The following is a 22,686-nucleotide window of genomic DNA, read 5'->3' as shown; positions in this document are numbered from 1 at the left end:
TAGATTATGATATGTGCTAGTTTAAATCCTAATTTACCTTTTAAGTTAATCTGAGAATGAGGCGAACCTAACTTTCACAATGGAAAATCATGAGAGGGAAAAAAACCCTTCAGAGATCTCCAGGCAAAATTAACCCCGCTTCCACGCAGTTTGGAGCAGCTGTCTCAGGAATCCTCCCTTCCTTAGAATGTGGGGGAGGTTTGGTGGGGTGGCAGCTGCAAAGCAAGGAATCTTTCCCATTCCTCGTGGACACAATCCCCTGCCCACCCCCTTTTAAATGGTAGCAGCTGCTGAGGCATCCCAGTGGAAATCGCTTTCCAAGTCCGCCGAACGCGGCGGGCGGGCAGCAGCTGACAGCAGTCGTCGGTGAGGGATCTGCTCCCCTTAGACAAGGACAGCAGCCTCGCTGGCTCCAGCGTTGCCACCTCTCTAGCTTGTAGCGGTCCCTCAGGTGTCCTCCAAGTGCAAGAAAACACCTCGGTAATGTGGGGCGGGTTCCCTCGGCCCGGAGACCCTCCAGTAACAGCAGGAGCGTCAGAATCACCAACTCATCACTTGCCAAAGCACCTTCCCAGGTCGGGGGGTGGGAGGCAGGGGAACAGCTGGCTCCAGGAAGGAAAGATCTTTCCTTGTCTGGCCACGGCCACACCTGGTGATACTTGAGCAGCGCGCTCTCTTGGGTCCCCGCCCTCATCCGCGGTTCTGCCAGCAAGTCGGCGCCCAGCGCCCCCGCCCCCAGACCCCCTGGGCCGCCCGCGCGCCCCCACCCCACTGCGTTGTGCCTCCGCCTTCGCTCGCGCACGCGCACGTCGCGCCCGGCAGTCCTCGGCGCTGTCATGGCGGCGGGGAGCAGCTTCAGTGGGTACAGGGGCAGCCGCGCGAGCCGTGCCAGTAGCATCCTCGCCACCTCCAGCAGACTTAGCCGCGGCGTCCGTAGCGCCAGCGGCGGCTGTTTTTGCAAAGGCTGAGCGCAGGGGTGGGGCGGACTAGGAAGCCATGGAGTTCTGTGCAGCTGCGGACTCCCGGGGAGCGGACTAGGGAAACTTGGAGGCTGCGACCAGGTGCACTGCCCTCTCTCTCCTCCCTCCTCTCCTCGCCGTCTCCGCCGGGTATACCCTCCCTTCTGTCCACAACACACCTGCCCTGTCCCCGTTGAACCTCAGGTGCCCGAGAGGTGCACCACTCCTCCCCCTGACCCTAGCTTGAGAATAATCACCGCCCACTTCCCCCGCCTTTTCCTGCCCTGGATCTCCGCCGCCACCTCCTTCTCGCTGCTCCCTGGCGGGGGGTGAGGACGAGTCCGGAATATCTGGGTGAGGAGTAACTTTCTACCTCTATAAGGTAGCTCGAGGACCCCCTCCTTTTCTCCTACCGCTCCTTTCCCGGCTACAGTTTCTCTTTCCGTGCACCTGTGAGGAGGGGTTACCCTGCGCCTAGAACCTGCGACAGTGGGGGGAGGAGTGAACCTGCTCTGGGGCCTCTTGAACCCACCTTTACTCAGAACCCAGCTCCGCGAGCCGGGGAGACGCGGGTGGCGGGCTGGTAGTGGGGTCTTATTGGTAACTTGTTGGACATTAACTATTCCCCTCTCCCCCCAGAACACCCTGAAAAAAAACCTAGCTTATTTAACGTTTACCTAATCTTCCAATAGGGTTTGGCGTTGTTGTCAGCCTCGGGGAGAGAGATTGGACAAATATTCAAGAGGAGGAGGGCGACGCCAAGGACTTTCCACTTCAACTGCTTTTGGGGGTTCTCCACAACTTGAGAGAGTGACCTTTTTCGTTTTGCGTTGCGTCTGCTTAATACTAGTGCAGCGATTGCTGTCCCACAGTGACTTACAGTTTCCTGTGAACTAGCAATGGCTAGTGAAGACAATAATGTCCTTTCCCCGCCACCAACAGGTGATGACGGGGGAGGTGAAGGGAAAGGAGAAGAAACCTCTGTTGAAGAGGGTGCATTGTCACTGAAACCAGGACTCCCCATCAGGGGCATCAGAATGAAATTTGCCGTGTTGACGGGGTTGGTTGAAGTTGGAGAAGTATCCAATAGAGATATTGTAGAAACTGTCTTTAACCTGGTAAGTAGATATCTATTTTATAAGGATATATTCTTAATGGGTTGAGGAACAAGACCTTAAAGGGGAAGCCATGTGGTTTACTTAGTCTGGCCATGGCTTTTTCCATGGGTAGAAACACAAAATTCTACCTACCTAAATGAAACAGTTTTTTGTATTTTTCCGTGGGGAATTATGTAAACTAAGATGCGCTAGCCTTTGTGAAAGTGAACAGACCACTTTTGTGCTAAGAAAATAATTGCTGCTATGGAAATATGTTGAGTTCAGTGGAGGAGTTTTCTGTAATTTTTTTCCTTGGAATGTATAAGTTTTCATTTCTCTTCGATATTTTAAATAAGTTCTTGTGAACTTTTTTGGGACTTGAGAAATAATGTAAGTGGCGGCCTTACCCACTCTCTTGAGGCTGCCTAAGTTATAGTTTGTTATAAGTTTTGAACACAAAAGTGTGGTCCATAGTACTGATGAAAGATTAATTTGCTGCAAAGTTAGTATTTATTTTAAATTTGACTAGTTTCTTTTTTAGGCATAACTAGCATATGTTAAATTTTGAAAGGAATTTAGGGTTATATCTTGTGAAAATTGAATGACACTTTGAAAAGAGGATTGTGGCATATATAATCTATTTTGTAAATTCATGTTCAGCAGTAATGCATATTTTTGGTCATTGGAAGTTAGTTATACTACTATGAGCTATGAATATTATTTTTATTTATTTGTTTTATTTTTTTGTTCAAATGTTATTTTTAAAAGATGAATATTCAATACTTTCCTTTTCCCCTATTCCATTCTTATAAACGGTTATCATTTCTAATGGGAACTATAGATTTCTTTATTCCAACCTCAGGTGCCCATCAACCTTTACCAAGTAAATTTGGCCTTTAAAATGCTTTTCTCTCTTTCACCTACTCACCTGTGTTAGCAGATAACACAATGGAACAAATATGGAGTGTAGTAGTACTAATTATTTACCATCTTTCCCTGTTGCCTGTTTTCAAGGTTAAGCTGATTTTATTCCAGGCAGTTAATTATTTCCTTCACTACACCTTTACTAATTAATACTCTGGTCACCTGCAGTACAACTTCTAGAATGAGAAAGTGGTTAGATGAGTAATTCACTTTCTTTGGAAAATGAAAACTTTGTTGTGTTAGGATCTTATGTATGAATACCTACAGACACATACACATGTATATTTTTAAACTATACATTATGGAAATGTTCAAAAATACAGAAAAATAGAATAGTATAAAGAACCCCGGTATCGATCATCCAGCTACAACAATTAACATCTTGGGGATCTTATGTGTCCGGCGACTTTAAAACTTGTGAGCCTCAGGGAAGTAAATGGTAAGTTGATATATTCTTTTACCTCAAAATAGACTTGAAAACTTTCCTTTTTGATTTTCCTTTTCTAAATCTTATGTACCTTGATGTTAAACAAATCTTCAGTAGTGATAGATTCACTACTGAAATACTTTAGAATGTGCAGCAGTTTCATTTGCATTTTATCATTAGGGAAAATCCAAATTCTTTAGTAATTGTTTGCTTGTGTGCTGCCCAGAACTGTGGTCCTGGTAGAGGTTTTAAGGTTATTGGGTAAGTCCTTCATAGATACATGTGTGCAGGATAATAGCTCAGAAAGAAGGAGGGGAAAAATCTGCTCAATTACACCTCCTTATCACCATCATTCTCTTCTCATGTAGAGCACAGAAAGTTGCTGAGAGTGTTATCTCTCTTTTCATTCTCCCTTAGGATACTTTTTACATTGCTTCATGGATGTCTAGGGCCTGGGCCAGTTTTTTGAGAGCTGAAATACTGGGAATCTAGTAAGCTAGTCCATGGCAATGTTAGTACAATTGCACCTAAATATTTCCTAATTGATAGTTGTTTGTCCTAGCTACTCAAGGAAATGCATTAAGTAATAAATGATTTTTAAAAAGTTACTGCTACTTAGTGTTTTACATAAGTTTTAAAATTCAACAACTCATACGTATACGGGCATACCTCATGTTATTCTGCTTTGCTTTATTGCGCTTCACAGGTGTTGCCTTTTAACAAATTGAAGGCAAGATCCTCTACCTGCAAAAAGATTACTACCCTCTTTATTGTGATACTTGCCTTATTGTGGTGGTTTGGAACTCACATGTCTCCTAGGATACTTGTGTCTCATATTATAGATAAGGAAACTGTGACACTGATAGGTTAAATAGATTGTCTACAATTTGATGATTCTGAGAATGGCAACCTTTCCAGGACTATATCTGCCTCTTGAGTTGGTATAGAATTGTTTGCTCCCCTAAGCAGATATTTATAGTTTACATATAGCTTTCCCCAGTGTAAGGACACAAAAATCATTGGTCTTGTTAAATATTAATTGTGAAACCTCCAGCAGTACATTTTATTTCTTATTTAACATTCAAATAGCTTTGAAAAAACTGCTTTGAAAAGACCTTAAATTTAAAAAGAATGGTCCTTCAGTCAGTTTTTTCACTCAGAATGTGGGTGCAGAAAGTTGATCATTAACTTTTTTTAGTAAGTACATTGGATTAAAATTTCTAAAATTGTGAAAAATAGGATACAGGCAAACAAATATGTAACATGACTAATGAAACGTGACAGTTTTAGCCCTTTGAACCTTTTATGTCACTTAACTAGTATATTACAAATATTACTGAATTTCCTGTGTGCTCCTTTTTTATCCTGTCTTTACTGGATTTTCCATTAGTAAATTCAAAGTGTTATTTATAGCTATCACAACTTTTTCCCATTTTCAAGCATTTTATTAAAATAGATCGTTTTGCTGATTTCACGTTAGCTACTTTAAACAATAAAATCTGTACTGTTAAATGACCCCCCGTTGTCCATAACTGTCCAAATTAGTAGTAAAGCTATATAACTCCAGATATTGTTTTTTTACAAAGTTTTGCGTACCAACTTTGCTAATATAGCTTGACCTTACTGTTATAAATTCCATTGAAATTGGCCACCCTTCTTGTAATGTCTTTTGTAAATCTTTTTTATAGGTAAGTTTTGAATAATAGTACACCTGTGTCTTTAAGAGTTTCAAACTTTTGGTCCACTTCTACATTTTTCTAGTAGCAATTTAAATCTATTTTATTTTGTCTTCATCTGTGTGCTGAAATTATTTGTCAGACCTTCGGACCCTGAATAATTAATGTATTGGCATATTTTCAGGAGCATGATTCTGAGTTTAAGGCTTCCATCAGGTGTCTAAAGGTATTCAATGCTATTTAATTCAAGAATATTATTTCCCACGGTCTGGTGGCAAATACATGTTTTCATGAAAATTTTTTTTTGTTTATAAGATTTTCATTAAAATGTTAAAGCTTAAAAGATGGAATATAATTTTTTTATTACAGTAGTCACCCCTTATCCACAGTCTGGCTTTCTGCAATTTCAGTTATCTGCAGTCAGTTATAGTCCAAAAAGGATGGAAAATTCTGGAAATAAACAATACATAAATTTTAACCCCCTCTCCCACTGTTAGTCAATTAGTAGGTGTCTCAGTTATTAGTCACAGTATTGCAATACCAGTGTATTTTGTTTTACTTAATGATGGCCTCAGAGCGCAAAAGTAGTTTACAAAATGTAGTATAGGGAAAAAATAGCATATATGGGGTTTGGTACTGTCCTTGTTACAGTCATCCACCGGGGGTCTTGGGACATATTCTCCATAGATGTGTGGGAACTACTGTACTCATTATATGGGATTTGCTCTAGATGCTGCTAAATATTAATGATGCAACATCTTAATACCTGTAGGAGTTGAACACATGACACAAAGGCTACGTCTGTATTGACTGTGCAGAGAGTGCACCTGTAGATTTAAAGGAACAGCGGCTATTCCATTCGAGCTGATTGTCGTCTACAGTAACATGGACTCAATGGTGTGATAGCTTTTGATTCCTCAGGAAATCTAGATCTTAAAAATGTGAAAATATTAAAAAGTATTGTATGGGACATAAAATCGCAGGTAGTTACTTTTCAAGATCTTGTGTGAAAGCTTAATTAAAAAGATAACCATTGAACATGTTTTTATTGTGATGTGTGTATCTAGAATTATTTTCTCCTTCATACCTACTGTCGTAAGTTTAAAGATTAAGAGTAATCCGTTGTAGAAATATACTTGTTAATGGACTTCCCCAAATACCAATTTGTACTTCATGTTACAAGCAGTAAAATACTTGAACTGGTTTTAAACACAATAGAAAGTATTTAGAGGTTTATTTATATGGAAGTCCAAACGTAAGGCTAGACATACAGTAACAGTAATATTAAAGACCACTTTCTGTTTCTCTTCTGCTTTTAATGATGCCACCTTTAATCTGTTGCTGTCCCTCTCATAGTTGTAGGATGGCTGCCAGTGGCAGTAGGGGCCATATGTATTTTTGTTCATATCTCTTGGAGAGAGAGCCTTTCTGTTCCAGTATTCCAAACAAGAGTCCTCACTGGACTGCTGAACCAATGACTGCCATTCAAATGTGCTGATTGTCTTAAGCAAACCAGGGCCAACTACTAAACCTGAGTTGGTTTTCTCCGAAGTACATGAGCTGTATTGGGAGAGGTGGATACACAAAAAAAATCTGAGTACGACATTGAAAGGTCGGATGGATGCTGGGTAGGCAACCGATGATGTCCATTATTTTGTTAAAGATGCTTGTGTAAAGAGGAAAAAAAATATCTCAACACTCTGTTGTGATCTTGAACAAGTATTTTTTAGCTTCTTAGTGTCTTAGTTTTCCCATCTGTAGAGTGGGGGGAAAGTGCATCGTAGTGAGGATTAAATGAGTAAATACTTGTAAAGCACATAAAATAACGTGTGACACATTAATTGCTATTATAACTATTTTCTCTTTGTAATTTTAGATAGTCATTGTATCCAACCTTACACTTTTTTTTTTTTTTTTTAAATTTCTATATAGCTATTAGTATAGGTTCTGGAATATACTATGTATTTCCTGGAATATATTTAACCTCCATTGTGATTTTTACAAGTGACTAGTTTTTAACACCTTTGTTGAGGTGTAATATATGACTCTGATATTTGTTTTAAATGTACGATTCAGTGATTTTTAGTAAGTTTACAGAATTCTGCAAGCTTTACCACAATCTAATTTTAGAATATTTGCATCTTGTGTTCAAGATGTTTTAGTTTTACCTCTTAAATTTAGGCCTATGATCCATTTTAAGTTAATTTTTGTATTCTGTGAGAATTGTAAGTTAGGGGTCTAAATTCATTATTCTGTAGGTGGATAGCTAGTTGTCTCACTGTTTGCTGAAAAGGATGTTCTTTTTCATTGAATTGCCTTGGCACCATTGCCAAAAATCAGTTGACCATAAGTGTAAAGATTTATCTGGACTCTTAATTCTTTTCTGTTTATCGACGTATCTATTCTTATACCACTATCAAACTGTCTTGATTTCTGTAGCTTTGAGTAAGTGTTGAAATAGGAATTTATATCCTCTTTGTTCTTTTTCAAGATTGTTTTGTCTGTTCTTGGTTTTTGCATTTCCATATGAGTTGCAGGTTCAGCTTGTCATTTTCTGTAAAAAAGCAGGCTGGGATGGGGAGGTGTTGAATCTCTAGATCACAATACGGGAATATTGAGTTATTCAGTCCATTAATATGGTGGGATGTCTTTCCATTTATTTAAGTCTTCCTTAACGTCTTTCATTACTGTTTTCTAGTTTTCAATGTATGATGAGATAAATTATTTTTGAATATTTTTTTTTCTTTGCTACTAAAATGCTTCTATGGTATCTTTCTCCATTAAAATTTGTAGAAGAGGAATAAGTGTTTCAAAGGAAATGAACATTTATATAGATCATGAGTAGACGTCGTTAGATTGTTCATTAATGTTGATAATTAAAAGAAGTTTGGGTGAGCTGATGAATTAAAAAAACTTTACAGTTCTTTAGAAGTGCTAGAATTTTATAAAAAAAGTAATAGAATTGATCACTTTAGGGCCCTTCAGGTATACAGCCTCGTTTCCATTTGAATTTGTTCATTTTAAACTGCAAAATCATTTGGGAGCTGAAAAATCAGACTTTTTTTGGTTCGCGAATTAATAGAAAAGGAAAAGGCTTTTTCCCTCATACTGACCTAGCTGAACTAATCTGGTATATTTAATTTTTGTATTATAAAGTATCTTTTTCACATATATAATCTTTAAAATATTTTCAGTAGTTTTTGTGTACTAGAAAGAAAGATGTTCAGAATGGAATTGTTTTGTAGTAGTTACTTAGATAATAAATTTTTAAATTTCTCTTCGTACCTCTAGATCTTTTCACAGTGCTTGGTACTTCAGAAGTATTTCTTAAATGTAAATGTTTTAATATTTTCATCAAATGAATTACAATCATTAGTAAGCCTGGTGCTATTTAACTTCTTTGCAAAAGATATGTTCTTAAAACCTTAGTACATATTTTTTAAAAAATTGTTTTCTATTTCTCATGAAGGTACTTGTTAGGCAGTTATTTTTCATTGTACAATTTCAGTTACCTCAGTATCTGTTTTACCCCTAAGATGAGCAATTTAATTTATTTTCAAAATAGTGTTTTATAATTTGAAAGACTTAAATAGTTATTTTAAAATAGTTATTTCCTTTTACTCAAATATATTTTATTAGCTCTCATGTAATGGGATATACACTCGGAAACCTCCTTGTGTGTAGATTTCTAGTGAGTCTTTGATTTACAAGCTGTGGGAACAAAATATGAAGTAAAAAGCAAAAAACAAAAATGACACAGTATTAAAAAGGCCATTCAGAGTACACAAGTTCTTTCTAATTGGCTAAAATTTCTAAAGAACTCCTAGTTTTAGATTTTTAAAGACATTTTTATGTATTTGTGTATCTTTTTTTTTTTTTTTTTGATTCCTCAAAGATTTAATTGGATTTGATGTGCTTTGTGAAGTAGAGAATTTCTTGGTGCTGGAGGTATTAGGAGGTTGCATATTGGGGATGTTGTAGAGTGAGGAGGAAATTGGACACCATATGACTTTTTATTCTCCCAAATGACTTCTAAGGTTATGTAACTATCTGATGTTCCTGCTCTAAGTTTTGTCTCTGTTTCACCTGAATCTTTGCATTTATTTCTCAAGAGTTCTCTTAACCAGACTTGTCTCATCTTTTAGTAATTTATGTTCTATAATACTTGTAGTTTTAGAGATAGGTGAGGGGCTGGATTTACTTTATGTTCTTACAGAAAGATGAACAGCAGATGAGATCTCAATTAGTTATGACTTGTTAGAGGCAAGTCTATTACTTGAGAACTGAAAAAGATTTTTTCCTTGCCTAATAAGATATTTTTTCAGTGAATGACTTCCTGGGCATGGAATTTTTATTTATAAACTATAGTACAGTCATGTGCTACATTATGTTTTGGTCAATAACAGATTGCACATATGATGGCGGTCCCATAAAATTCCTATGGCCCAGCAGTGTCATAGCTGTCTGAAAGTGTAGTGTTACTCATTACACAAATACTGTTGTTACAGTTGCCTGCCATGTTCAGTACAGTAACATGCTGCGCAGGTTTTAGCTTAGGAGCTGTAGGGAAACAGGGTTTATCACCCAAAATATGTCTCTGGCGTGAGGATTTTTTGAGGCTGGTTAATTTTAAGAAATAGCAGACATGGGAGAAGCTCTGAAAACCAAGTAGATGTTACCCTTTGAGGTATTTACTTTTGTAAGGGAAATCTTCATTTTTAAGGGTGTTTGTACCTGGAAGAGGGGGATGACCTTATTTCTAGTAACTCTTATTAGTGCAGAAGACTTGAGACTTGAAGAAAACTTAAATCTACGTAACAACCTTACCCACCTTTACTGTTCTTTTTCTGGTCGCCTCCCATAACTGATTCTCCCTTCCCAACATCTTTTGTCTTCAGGTGAAAATGGTATATAAGGTAGTGTCTTCAGCCATTTTGGCGAGTTGCTTAGTTTTCCTGGGTCTCTCTCATGTATACAGCAGGTATACATGTTATTAAATTTTTGTTTGTTTTTCTTCTGTTAATCTGTCTTTTTTTATTAGGGATGTCTCACCCAAGAACACAGAAGAATAGAGGGAAAATTATCTTTTCTTGCCTACACAACATTAGACTATCCCATATACTCTATGTGTGTAGTAGGCTATACCATCTAGGTGTGTGTAGGTACACTCATAATGTTTGCACAATGACAAAATCCCCTAATGACACATTTCTCAAAATGCACCCCATCATTAAGTGGTGCATGACTGTAAATCTCTTAAAGCTGTGGGAGTTTTAAATAATTAGGCCTCCGATTAGGAGTTTAGATTTTCTTGTTTCTAGTGAAACAAGATAATACAGATATATCATCTTAAATCCTACATGTGGTACCTAGCTGAATCCAATCTTTATGATCTTTTGGGCTTCAATATTTTGAATAAAAATAATCATCACATCTCAGAGCTTATAAATACATGCATATATAAAATATTTTAACACAAAGCATTTTTTAAAAATTGTTGATGTTAATACAAAAAAAAATCCCGATAGTAATATAGTAATCACTTTTAAATGGAATGTCAGCATATCTTTTCTAGAGATGCACCAATTTAAAGAAGCTCAATGATATCTAAAATAGGGAAAAATATTATTAAAGAGAATTATATAAATATTATGAAATGATTAACATCATGATCTCTTTTTTTAGATCAAATTGCTGTGAAATTAATAGACATCAGACACAAAGTCTAAAGCATTTCAAAATAATTTTCTTACTGTAGGTGCCAGTGGATAGGTGTGGCTAGAGCATGAGTAGGTTATTTTGTTAGTTTACTAAGATATTTGGTGGACTTATGGTTCTTAATCTATTTTCAGGCGTTTTTGGTGGGGAGTCAGTTTCATATTCAGTGATGAAATGATCTATGTCTTTTGAGGTAGGGAAAAATAAATATATTGATAATTGATATGCTTTTGAGTTGAAGTTAATTCGTTATTTTGAGTTATAATAGATACTAGCAAGACCTAAAATAATAAATGTATTGTGTGCCAGGTTATATTTCATGTGTATATTAACCCAGTTTAATTCTTAGAATTACTAAATAGGTATAGGTGCTTTTGCCAAAATGCCTTTGGTTCCGCACAGAAAATAACAGGGCTAAAAATGACAGCTGCAGCAGGTAGGGAAGAGGATTGGGGCCGGCCATTCAAAACCTGTGGAACTTCGTAACCAGAATACTAACAAAACCAGTAATAACCCTAATGAAAATACTAGCAAGGTTAAATCTGAACTGGTATTTTCCTGTTAGCATCACAGTCACTTTTGTGGCACTGACTCTGAAGTTTAGGCATACTCTTTGAGATACAGGCCTAGTTTCCTTAGCTTCTGATAGACTATTTTTATATCAGTACTAAAAATCCGATCCAAAGTGAAGCTTTTTTCATTACTTCATTGTAATATCTTTGCAGTTTCTTCATCTGTACTTGCAGATTGTCAGATACCAAACCTGGTGGAGAAAGCTGAGTGGTTCTTGCAGTCAGTCATTAAGCCAGGTGCTGTTTGCATTAAAGAAAAGTAGTTCTGTAAATACTCAGGTTTTTCTTAAGATCTTTATATATTGCCAAGGATCTTTTTTTAATTCTGCTGGAAGAAATTTCATATGAGCCAATGTGATTTCCACACCATTCTTACCTATTCTCCTCTTTAACAATTCTGTAGGAGGTTATTCAAGGCAAAGACATAAGTTATAGTAGAACAGACTGTACTATTATAATATTCACTTTATAAATGGTGAAACTTAGGATAAGTAACTTGCTCAAGTCACTAAGCAAGTAATATTGCTGAGTTTAAATTCAGGGAATATATAGCCTGAGCTCTTAACCACTAAGGCATGTATGGTTTATAATTGCAAATGTGAAATATAGTTGACCCTTGAACAACAAGGGGGTTAGAAGTGCAAACCCCACAGAGCAGGTGAAAATCCATATATAACTCTTGACTTCTCAAAAACTTAACTATTGCTACTCTATTGTTGTCCTCAAAAAGCCTTACTGATAACATTTTGTACATTATGTGTATTATTATTAATTATTATTATTATTAATTTTTAAGCCTGTAGTACCTTGTCTTCCCAGGCGGGCTCCCATTTAAGTACTAACTAGACACGACCCTGCTTAGCTTCCAAGAACAGATGAGATCAGACAAGATCGGGAGCATTCAGGGTAATGTGGCCATGTACTATGTTATATGTATTATATACTGTATTCTTTCAATAATGTAAGCTAGAGAAAATACAATGTTAAAATCATAAAGAAGAGAAAGTATATTTAGGGCATTTATTGAAAAAAATCCATGTACAAATGGACCCAGGCAGTTCAAACCCATGTTGTTCAAGGGTCAGCTATAGTGGCGTAAGGCATCTTTCAGTCATGTATGTAATTGAATAGTGACTCTGGGAAGGTATCTAGATTCTTTACAGTGTGCCCAACAGTCAAGATGTGCCTTCCACTTTACATAACCTAAAATATGTATTAGGGAAAAGGAGGCTGTGAATGAATATGATATTCAAATTGGGTGGAATTAGTGACTTAATCATTATACAAAGTGCTCGAGTTTGCTTCTTTACTGATGGTTAAGGTTTAGTTGGCTTAGCTTCCAAGACTGAAATGACCTTGTGTATTTTGATCCTATAAGAAAAGTGAAATTTTAATTTTTTGTGTATGTGATTTTTATATAGAGATTACTTTCCAGTACTTTGATGTAGTACTATATAGCATTTTAATAGGAAAGGATGATACTTTCATTACTCAGTTGCAGAAGAAAATATCATGTTGTCTTCAGTATTTGTCAAGATGTGTTACATGGGCCTCTACTACTCAAATGACCTTCCCTTGAAGTCAGTTTGCTTCCATGATGGATTTACTGAATAAAGATACTACTGAATATAGTAGGTGTTAGTATGTAGTTTTCAGTTGATTATGTTTTTTTCTGAATATCAGTGGTCCATAGTAGAATTAGTGTTTTCCAACTCTGACTTTATATATACAAATCGAGGAACTAGAATTTTGTCAATTAAGATGTGAGGAAGGAAACTTGTATTTTCTGAGGTCCATGTACTTTAAAATAAAATGGATTTTCACACTAATCATAACATTGTAAGGTTGGGATAATATACTTGTACAGTGAATTTGAAATATAATGAACATATACTAAATTCTGCTCAATTGTTAAATACCACTAAATATGACACTTCTTTAGTGTTTTCTTAATTTAATCAAACTTGTGGTTAGATAACTAAGGATTTAGGGTAATTTTGTGTATGTGTATGTAGCTAGTTAACAGCATGGCAGAAATGGAATTTCTTTAGCATCTGGTATGTTAGAACTAGAGTAAAATACACAAATAGTTACAAATACAGAGTAATTGTAGGTTTTTAAATACAGTCGTATTTTCCTTTTTTTCTTGAATACTTGTAATTGGATAATTTTATAAGAATTTTTTAATTTATGGAGTTTTCTAGAAATTTTGTCTAATTTTGTCTTTTGTGTAATAGTAGAGCTGTGTTTTTTTTCTTTCTCTCTTTAGCAGCCTATTTCCCTTTTTTCCTTCCCCCTCTCTTTCTCTCATGTCTTTGGTTGTGAATCTCACTTAAATTCTCTAATAGTCTTGAAAAAAATTTACCCTTCAGAGTTTTAATTTTTTAAAATGTAGAGTAGGGCCGATTCTGTCTATCTCATAGGGGTTGCTGTATATGAAAATCTAATAGACACTTACTGCTAGTTACCTTGTTTTTTCTTCCTACAATTTATAAACATCTATCAAAAACTTTTTTTGGAGTTTAAAATTTGACCTGTTGTAGTCAGTAAAAACAAATCAGTAAAAACAAATTATCATGGAAAATTTCAAACACTTGCGAAAGCATGAGAGAACTCTTATGCACCCATCAGCCAGCCTCAGTCGTTATCAACATTCTTTCATTCTTTATATGTCATTTTAACTAATGACATGTGACCTCTATATGTTTGTTTTCTTTAGCTCTCTCAGATTTGTTCTCGGAATTGTAATTCTTTAAAATTACTAACTTTGGGACATTTTCTAGGAACCTAAAGTCTGCTGTCAAAGTTTGTATGAAATCAATGAGGTAATATCTGTGGTGTGTTGAATGAAGTAATTTAATGCTCAATAACAGGATCTGATGTGTGTTTTACTGTTCTGTTTTGAAAGCAGTGGCATTTTGCATTTTTGTCTCATCAAATTTAATATTATTTTGAATTTAATATTATCTAGGGTCACCATATGTTTATATATAGGGTTTGACTGTATTTTTTTTTCTTTAGTGTTTGAGATAGAATTCTAATCTTTAATTCAAGATAACATACTGATTAGGGTTCAAAACTACAGGGACCATTTTCAGTAAGGGGAGTGAACCACTTGAGTTGGCTTATGTCCTATATGATAGAGATTTACATGTGTACTCCTTTAAGTACCTTATCTATAATAACCTTAAATATTGGTACAGTTTCTTCGTTGTTTTTTTCTTTTAGCTCTTGCCATTTTTGGAATGGGGGTAAAATATTCTTAATTCCAAATTATAGTCCCAAGGGACCCTAACTAATCATTGGGAGTGTTGCATAATTTATTTGTCTGGAAATGTCAGTTCATTGGTGTGGATTAGGAAAACCCTTCCTGTATAAATCCGAAGACATGAAAACTTGCTGTACAACAAAATTTTAAGAATATTTTTGCCTAAGGCAAGTCAGATTTTGACTCTAATGAGAATGTTTTCAGCTAGCTTCTTGGTTCTCTGGCCCCACAGGGTATATTAGTTGATTGGTACTACATCCTATTATTTTTTTTGTTCTTTAGAGGAAGGTGGAAATTTCCACAAAGACATCTTTTCTTTCCCTCTACCTATGGCAAATAGAACCATTATTAACCCCTGTCCCTTGGGCTGCCTCTTTTTTTCCTTGAAATCTGTATTTTCTTTTCGAATTGGAAGCTTTCTTGGTATTCTAGCTTAAGTGAAAACCCTGTAAAATCTTTCTCTGCAGTCACTACAAGGTGAGTAGATTTCTGTGTTGTTTTTTTTGAATATATTTGGTACCCTGGGTGGAGTAAAAAAATTAGCATGATGACTGGTGACTTTTAGAGATTGGTTCTGTAACAATTACCTCTTCATCCACGCCCTCCCCTTTATTTCGCCCTCCCCTTTATTTTAACTGTCTTACTGATAAGCAGGTCTGCCTGCATTCCATTTCACATGTTTTACCATCCTCTGCTGGTTAAGAAGGAGGCTAAAGATTGACCAAGTCTATAATAATTCAGATCTATATGCATATTAGGCTTGATCTGAGTCATGAATAATGTCATAGATTAAGAAATGAAGGGCCAAATCATTACTACATATTACATTATTACAAATCATTATTACAAATTGCATTTTTAATTCTATATACATATAATGTATAGCATGCAAGTTACTTAAAAAACACTGCTTTGGAAAGAATTTTTCTCTAGTTTAATTTATATTTAGTAAGTTGATGTGAAAGGTTGATTTTTATGGAAAAAGAGCTTCAATTAAAGCTTGACAACTACTGGTTTCTAATCCAGGTATTGTACTTCTGAAAAGATTTATTTCTAAGAGTCAAAGATTGCAAAACTAACACTCTTCTGTCACTCTTGGTCCTTTTGGGACAATGCTAGTAAAATGAAATCAACTGTAAGATGGTAAAATAGATCTGATTTGTGTGGTGGTTGCAAGTATATAAAACAAGTTGTAGTTTTCAGAGTTCAGGTTTAAATCTAGACGGAGGTGGTATTCTTTAAGTATGAAGTATTATTCTGTGTTTTTTTCCAGTAACCTCATGTGATTTTGAAATCTTTTTTAGAGCTGCGTCGTCTTTTCTAGTTAATAAAAAACAAAACAAAAACCACAAAACAGATTTGCTCTTCTCCTCATTGCATTCATAATTACTCGTGAAGTAAATGTGAAACAGTGGAACGTTTCCTTTGATATGTTTTATCTTTAACCCGGTTTAGTTCTTTTTAAAGTATAATTTTTAGATTCTGACTTTCTGAAAGCACTAGCAACAGACTGTGTTCAGTTTCCCATTGTAAATGAGTAAATACAGGCATATTTCTGTGTGACTGTGACTATAACATGTGATTGTAAAAAGTCTGCTTTTATAAATTTAAAATATACTTAGTTCTAAAATTTATGTATTCAGTATAATGAAAAATTTCGATGTTGGTTGAGGACTTGGATCAGTGAAGTCATTTGGACTTTCATCTGCCTCATTTTCTACCCCAAAAGGAGAATATAAAAATATGTCCATCAGAATCATGTGGAATTTTACACGTCAACATATATTCATTTAAATTTTGTTGTGACTAAAATGTTTAGTAAAAACAGTTTAAAATAGGACTTACATAGACCTAACTAACATAAAATAGTTATTTTGATTTTACTATTTCTATCTTGGGGCTTATCTCACAGGATTTATTTAGGAACTAAACATGAGTTTGTTAAAAAAAAAATTCTTTAAGACATAAGCTTTTTTTAGATTTATTAAAAATACGTTTACTTTCTGAAGGATAAGATAGCTAGGTACACAAATGAATGTTAAAGATTTTGATGCTGCCAGGAATGGTTTTATAATTGTACATTGTAGTTATGCCACCACTTTTATAATTCCATTTACTACTTCCCTTCGCTACTTCTCCCTCCCACATTTAAGTGTGATTATATTAAAACCCAAAGTCTGTTTTGGTTTCTCTCTCTTCCCCTTTCTCCCTCACAAATGTCTTAGGGAAGTCAAGGCACAATAAAGTAGAAAATGTGCATGTTAGCAAATGAAGGAAGAAGGTTAGTGTTTAGAGTGAAGGTTTATAGCAGATTACCATTTTAATTGTTTAGTGGAAAATGGTATGTCAGTTAAGGAATTGCATTTTGTTTTGGAGTATTAGATATAATAGCAAATCATAATTATTATGGAGTTTAGATTGTAAACATTTTCCTATGTATGCTGGTCTTTGTTGGTGCTGGGGATATGTTACAGAATAAAAACACAAAAATATCTGCTCCTGAAAATTGGAAGTGGGTAAAAAGGGCACATTTAGAGGGAAAAAAATAAAGTAGATGGGTGGTTGAATATGATTTTTGCTCGAAAGAATATATTGCTATCCACTTTTATGTCAGAATAATTAGGATAGTTTGTATTTTCTAGAATTTTATATAAATTATATATACAAGTGGAATCATACAATATATGTTTCTCTGACCTTTTTTCACTTAACATAATTATTTTGAGATCCATACATGTCGTATCAGTATTTTATTATTTTCTTATTGGCAAGTAGTATTCATTGTGTAGATATACCAAATTTTTACCCATTCACCTTTAAAAAGACATCCGGATTATTTCTAGTTTGTGGCTTATTACAGATAAAGCTGCAATGAACATTCATATACAGGTCTTGCACGGGCATACACGTTCATGAATTTCTAGGAGCAGGATGACTGTATCATACGGTACAGCCAGGTATATATTTAACATTTTAAGAATCTGTCAGACTATTTGCAAATTGGTTGTACCTTTTTCTTTTTCCACCAGCAATGTGTAAGAGTGATAGGATATGTATACAAGAGCATGAATACTAGGGTGTGAGAATTATGGGGAGCTATCTTGGACCCTGGCAGCATACTACCTCTCCCTTAGTGATTTCTTAATTCCATCTCTAGGGTCATCCTTACTTATCCCATTTTTTGAGGCAGTGAATACAACAGATGTTTACCAAAAGGTTTTAAAGGAGCTCTTTGCATGAAATATTTGTTTTAAAGAGCCCAAGTTTCCAAAAATCGGTATGAACTGTAACAAGGAATACCTTTCTGTGTAGAATTGAGCAAGGAGGTGAAGGATTCGTGTGCCAGCAGCACCTCAGGGGCAAGTGCTTCAGCCAGACTTGAGGGGGCAGGGGTGCCCTATGCCAGAGCCCCGCTCCTGGTCACTCTCTGTTATTCCCACTGCTATTCTAAGTTCAGCACAGAGTTCACCACCAAAGGTGGCCAGGTCTCTGTCTCTTGGGCCAAGTAGATACCAAAAGCCTGCTCCTTCCCTCGCTGTCTCAGTGCCCCGCTGGGACCTAAACATATTTCTTTAAACATCAGCGTTAAAAACAGAAATAATTTAACTATATTTGAAAGAACTTATTAGCTTGAATCATTTGTTATACGGTTTTGATAACAAAATAATGCTCTTGAGAACTATTGAATTAAGTAGTATAATTTGGCTTTTTGCTTAATATCTGGAAATGGTTAGGTTTGAGGTTCTTTAGTTTGATTTCCATAGGATTTCTTTTCTGCTTGATGTTGAGTTATCTGACATTTGAAATTTTTTTTTTTTATTCTGGTAAAATATGTGTAACAATGTGTACCATCTTGACCATTTTTCAGTATATTATACAGTGGTATCAACAACATTCATATTATTTTACACTCATCACCGTCCATGTCCAGAACTGTTCTCATCTTGCAAAACTGAATCTCCATAGCCGTTAAACAGTAACCGCACATGCTCCCCTTGCCTCCAGCCCCAGGCAACCACCATTCTACATTGTCTTTTTGTATCGTTTTTTAATCAGATAATTTTTTATACTAACAAAAAAAGGTGAAGAAAAATATTTTTACATTACTTCAGATTTCAATTTTTGATATCTTAGAGAAGAAATTTAGAGGAAACATGTAGCAATGCTTATAGTGAATGATTTGTGACTTGGTGTCGTATGTGACAGTGTTCTTTCAATTCTTCTTCTACATTTGATAGTTCAACATAAATGCATTAAAAAAGAATGTTCACTGAATTCCCATTTGGTAGCTGCAAATTGGAATGGAAAATTTTAAAATGGTAAAATCATCAGACTGGATAATTCCTAGGAAATTAGTACATATTTTTTTCTCACTTTCCATTGTGCACCTGTCATTTGTGTAAATGCACAGATCACAATGTAGGTTTTCAGGTTGTTTTCCCAGCTTCGTGAATTGCTTGAATTTCTTTCATCACATTTATAGTCTCCTGATTCACTTAGTTATTCTGATAACCATTGCCTTACATTCTGTGGCTTCTTTGTTCACTATTGGTCCTCTGTAGTAGTTTATTTGACCCATCTTTAGCTCCTTCCAGAAGTAGAAGTGCAGTGGTAAAAATCATACAAATTACAAAAGAAACCTGTATTTTTAATTCCGTGGGCTTTTTGCTTTTTGTCAAATACACTGTATCATGCAGGTGAAGGAAAAAAAAATCTCTGGTAATCCTAGCATTTATTATATTTTTATGAGGATTTCTCTGACAGTTGAATAATGCTTTTACTACTTACTATTTTCGAATCCCAGATTTACTGTAATCTTATATTTTTCCTTGGTTATTAGTTCGTCTTTTATCAACGTTTACTTTTGGATGGTCACAATATTAACCAATCTCACAGTTTTCAGTTCCCTCTAAGCCTAGTTTTCAAGAACCATTTTGTTTTTTGAATATCTAAAGCCCATTTCAAAAATATTACATATTTTAAATAGTTGTACCGTGATTTCCTTGCAATGTATGTAGATACTTTTATAATTAAGCATATGTACTATAGAATGACACTTAAGGAACAATTAATAAACTACCAATTACTTGAAGACCACATTGAATAATGGGTCTGTTGTACCACTAAATAGTTTTAATTTAGTGTACATTGTGGGTCTTCTGTGTTTTCCCCTAACAGCTTGTTAGCTGGATGAAGAAAATGTACTGTGTTTTTTTTTTGTTTCCCCATTCATTTTTCCTTGACTCTTAAGATGCTATTAATTGTGAAATGCATTGTTATTTTATGTACCACTAAAAAAAGAGAAAAACATTATCTATTAAACTATGCAATAATACTTTCTTATCACTTAAACTTAGAAAAACCTTTTTGTTAATAATTGCAAACTTAAAAGTTTCAAGAACATCTGCCTGTCTTTTTTAGATTAACCTATTAACAATCCATTTAATTTGTTTCATAATTGCTTGCTTCTCTCTTTCTCTTCCCCTCTTATCCCCCTCTACACAGTTCCTTTCTGATATTTGAAATTAAGTTGAACATACCCCTAAATGCCATAGTGTGTATCTTTTACATAACCAAAATATGGTTGTCAGCTTTAATTATTCAACAAATTTAATTTTGATATAGTATTTTTAATACACCATCTATACTTTATTTTTGTCACTTGGTCTAATAATGTCTTATGCTTTTTTCCTGCTTTTCCATTTGTATTCAGTCTAGGGTGAGATACTGAATTTACTTGTATCTATTTAATCTCTTTTAATCTGGAATATTTCCACAGCCTTTCTTTGCCTTTTATGATGTTGATAAATTGAATAATGGTCTTTTTTTTTTAAAAATTAGTGTTTCTTATTTATTTATTTATTTATTTATTTATTTCATTTATTTATTTATATTTGCTCATGATTAGGTTTAGGTTATGAATCTCTCATAAGGATTCTACCTAAGTGATGTTGTGTTTTTCTCAGGGCATCAAATCTGGAGTCCTACAATATTCATTTGATCTTCATTGGTGATAATTTTCGTTACTTGGTTGAGATGTTGTCTCACTTCTCCACTATATAGCTATTATTTTTACCCTTGTGATTAATAAGTAATCTGTGAGGAAACATGTTAAAACCATGCAATTATCTTGTTTTTCAGCAAATTTCCTCTGTAGATTTTTCATCCATGGATGATTCTTGCCTAAACAAATATTTATACTGATAGTTGCAAAATGTTGATTTTTAAGCTCCAGCATTCCCTTCACATTTACTGGTCAGCTCTTGGCACTCTACCATAAGCAAGAATCCTCTGTTCTTCTCATTTCTTTCTTTCTCTCTCTCTCCCCCTCTCCCTCTTCCCCCTCCCCCTCCCCCTCCCCCCTCTCCCCTCTTTCCCTCTCTCCCTCTCTCCCCCCCCTTATTATAGATATAAATGCTTAGATTCCTATTTTATATAGTTGTCTATAATTCATTACTGTCCTTAATTATTTCGATGTACTTCTGTACATTGTGACATAATAATATGTTCCAGGCTAATGTCATACCTAGCCTCGAATGAGCCACTTTTCTGAGGAACTTAGGTTCCTTTGTAGAGAATGGTCTTAGCAAAATTTTGTGCTAGGTGTTCTCATTGTTCTGGAGGCATCTTCGCTTCTTGGTTCTCAGAGGAAAAAAACATAGGCACACATATAGATATATATATGTATATATATCTATATGTGTGTGTGTGTATCACATATATATGTGTATCACATATATATGTGTGTATATATTTGTAAAGATGAGTATATATGTCTGTGACTTATATTCACACATTCATATTTAATTTTATATATGCTTACGTGTTTGCACATACACATATACATATTTTAGAATTTACAAGTGCAAATCCAGCCCATCCCTACAGGATTCTTGATTTTCTCACACATTCCTTATTTGTATTCTCCTCCACAATGAGAACCCTGGCTTCCAAAAGTATATATCTCATTTGCTTAGTCCTAAAATACTTCAAAAATAGTTTTAGAATTGCTTTGCATTTACCACTACTACACACACACACACAGAAAGCCCACCTACTAAAAATCAGAATTTGTTTGCAGTTCAACCCCCTACCCAAGCTAAGACTGAGGGTATGTGTATGTGTGTAGGTATGTATGCACATATACACACATGTACAGTTAATTTTTGAGCACATGGGGATTAGGGATGCTGACTGCCCATACAGTCGAAAATCCGCATAAAATTTTTGACTCTAAAAATTTAACAACTAATAGCCTACTGTTGACAGGAATCCTTACTGATAAACAGTCAATCAATACATATTTTGTATGTTATATGTGTTATATAATGTATTCTTACGATAAAGTAAACTAGATAAAAGAAAATGTTAAAATCATAAGGAAGAGAAAATACATTTATAGTATTGTGCTGTATCTTGATACTATAAGTTTATATTGTCTTTTTACAAGATGAATTGTCAATCATTATCTACATCAGTATTGTCTTATACAGAACACTATAGATGTTACATATATTCTTAACACTAGACATCAAAAATAAAAAGAGTGAAAACTATAGGTATAACAATTGATGGATTGATAACAATGAAGCAGTGTGATTGCTTTTTGGTAGTCTAGTGTAATCAATATGATTGCATCACAGTAGCCTAGCCTATACACTATGAATGAATAGCTATAAAATGTTTTATGGCATACAGTAATAGTCATAATCATAATACAGTATTGTAAACATTGTTACATTAAAAAAATCTTCTAGGAAAGGATGATACAGTTTCTTCGATTTGGAGAGAAAGAGGCATTCAGTATTGTAATGTAATTCTTTGAAAACAAAGTAATAAAACAGAAAATTAAAACATTAAATTTATGTTAAATATTATTCTCCATATACCTATGCAAGGATAAGCTATCCACCTCCATACAGGTCTTGCACATAATTTTCTGCATGATGAATACTTAGGTGAGGATGACAATTGCTCAAAAATGTCTGAATTCTTACTGTACAGTTATTAGATTTTCACACAGATATTCAGACATACACAACAGA

General features: G+C 35.0%; 1 protein-coding gene across 8 annotated transcripts in view; it reads left to right on the top strand.

Annotated features, from left to right (window-relative positions):
* Positions 1-827: 827 nt before the first annotated feature.
* LRBA (LPS responsive beige-like anchor protein) overlaps positions 828-22,686 on the top strand; it is a 541,206-nt gene continuing 519,347 nt past the window's right edge. For 3 of the 8 annotated variants that reach the window (XM_036234286.1, XM_036234291.1, XM_036234293.1), the window contains exon 1: positions 1,859-2,077. In XM_036234286.1, the coding sequence (XP_036090179.1) occupies positions 1,859-2,077 (219 nt within the window). Of the gene's footprint in view, positions 1,062-1,106; positions 1,342-1,651; positions 2,078-22,686 lie in introns of those variants that run through there. The other 5 variants (XM_036234290.1, XM_036234287.1, XM_036234288.1 and 2 more) reach the window with 4 other exon arrangements.

This window comes from Rousettus aegyptiacus, unplaced genomic scaffold (assembly GCF_014176215.1).
Source record: "Rousettus aegyptiacus isolate mRouAeg1 unplaced genomic scaffold, mRouAeg1.p scaffold_m13_p_16, whole genome shotgun sequence".
Classification (NCBI taxonomy): Eukaryota; Metazoa; Chordata; class Mammalia; order Chiroptera; family Pteropodidae; genus Rousettus; species Rousettus aegyptiacus.
This window is presented reverse-complemented; position numbering and strand designations above follow the sequence as displayed.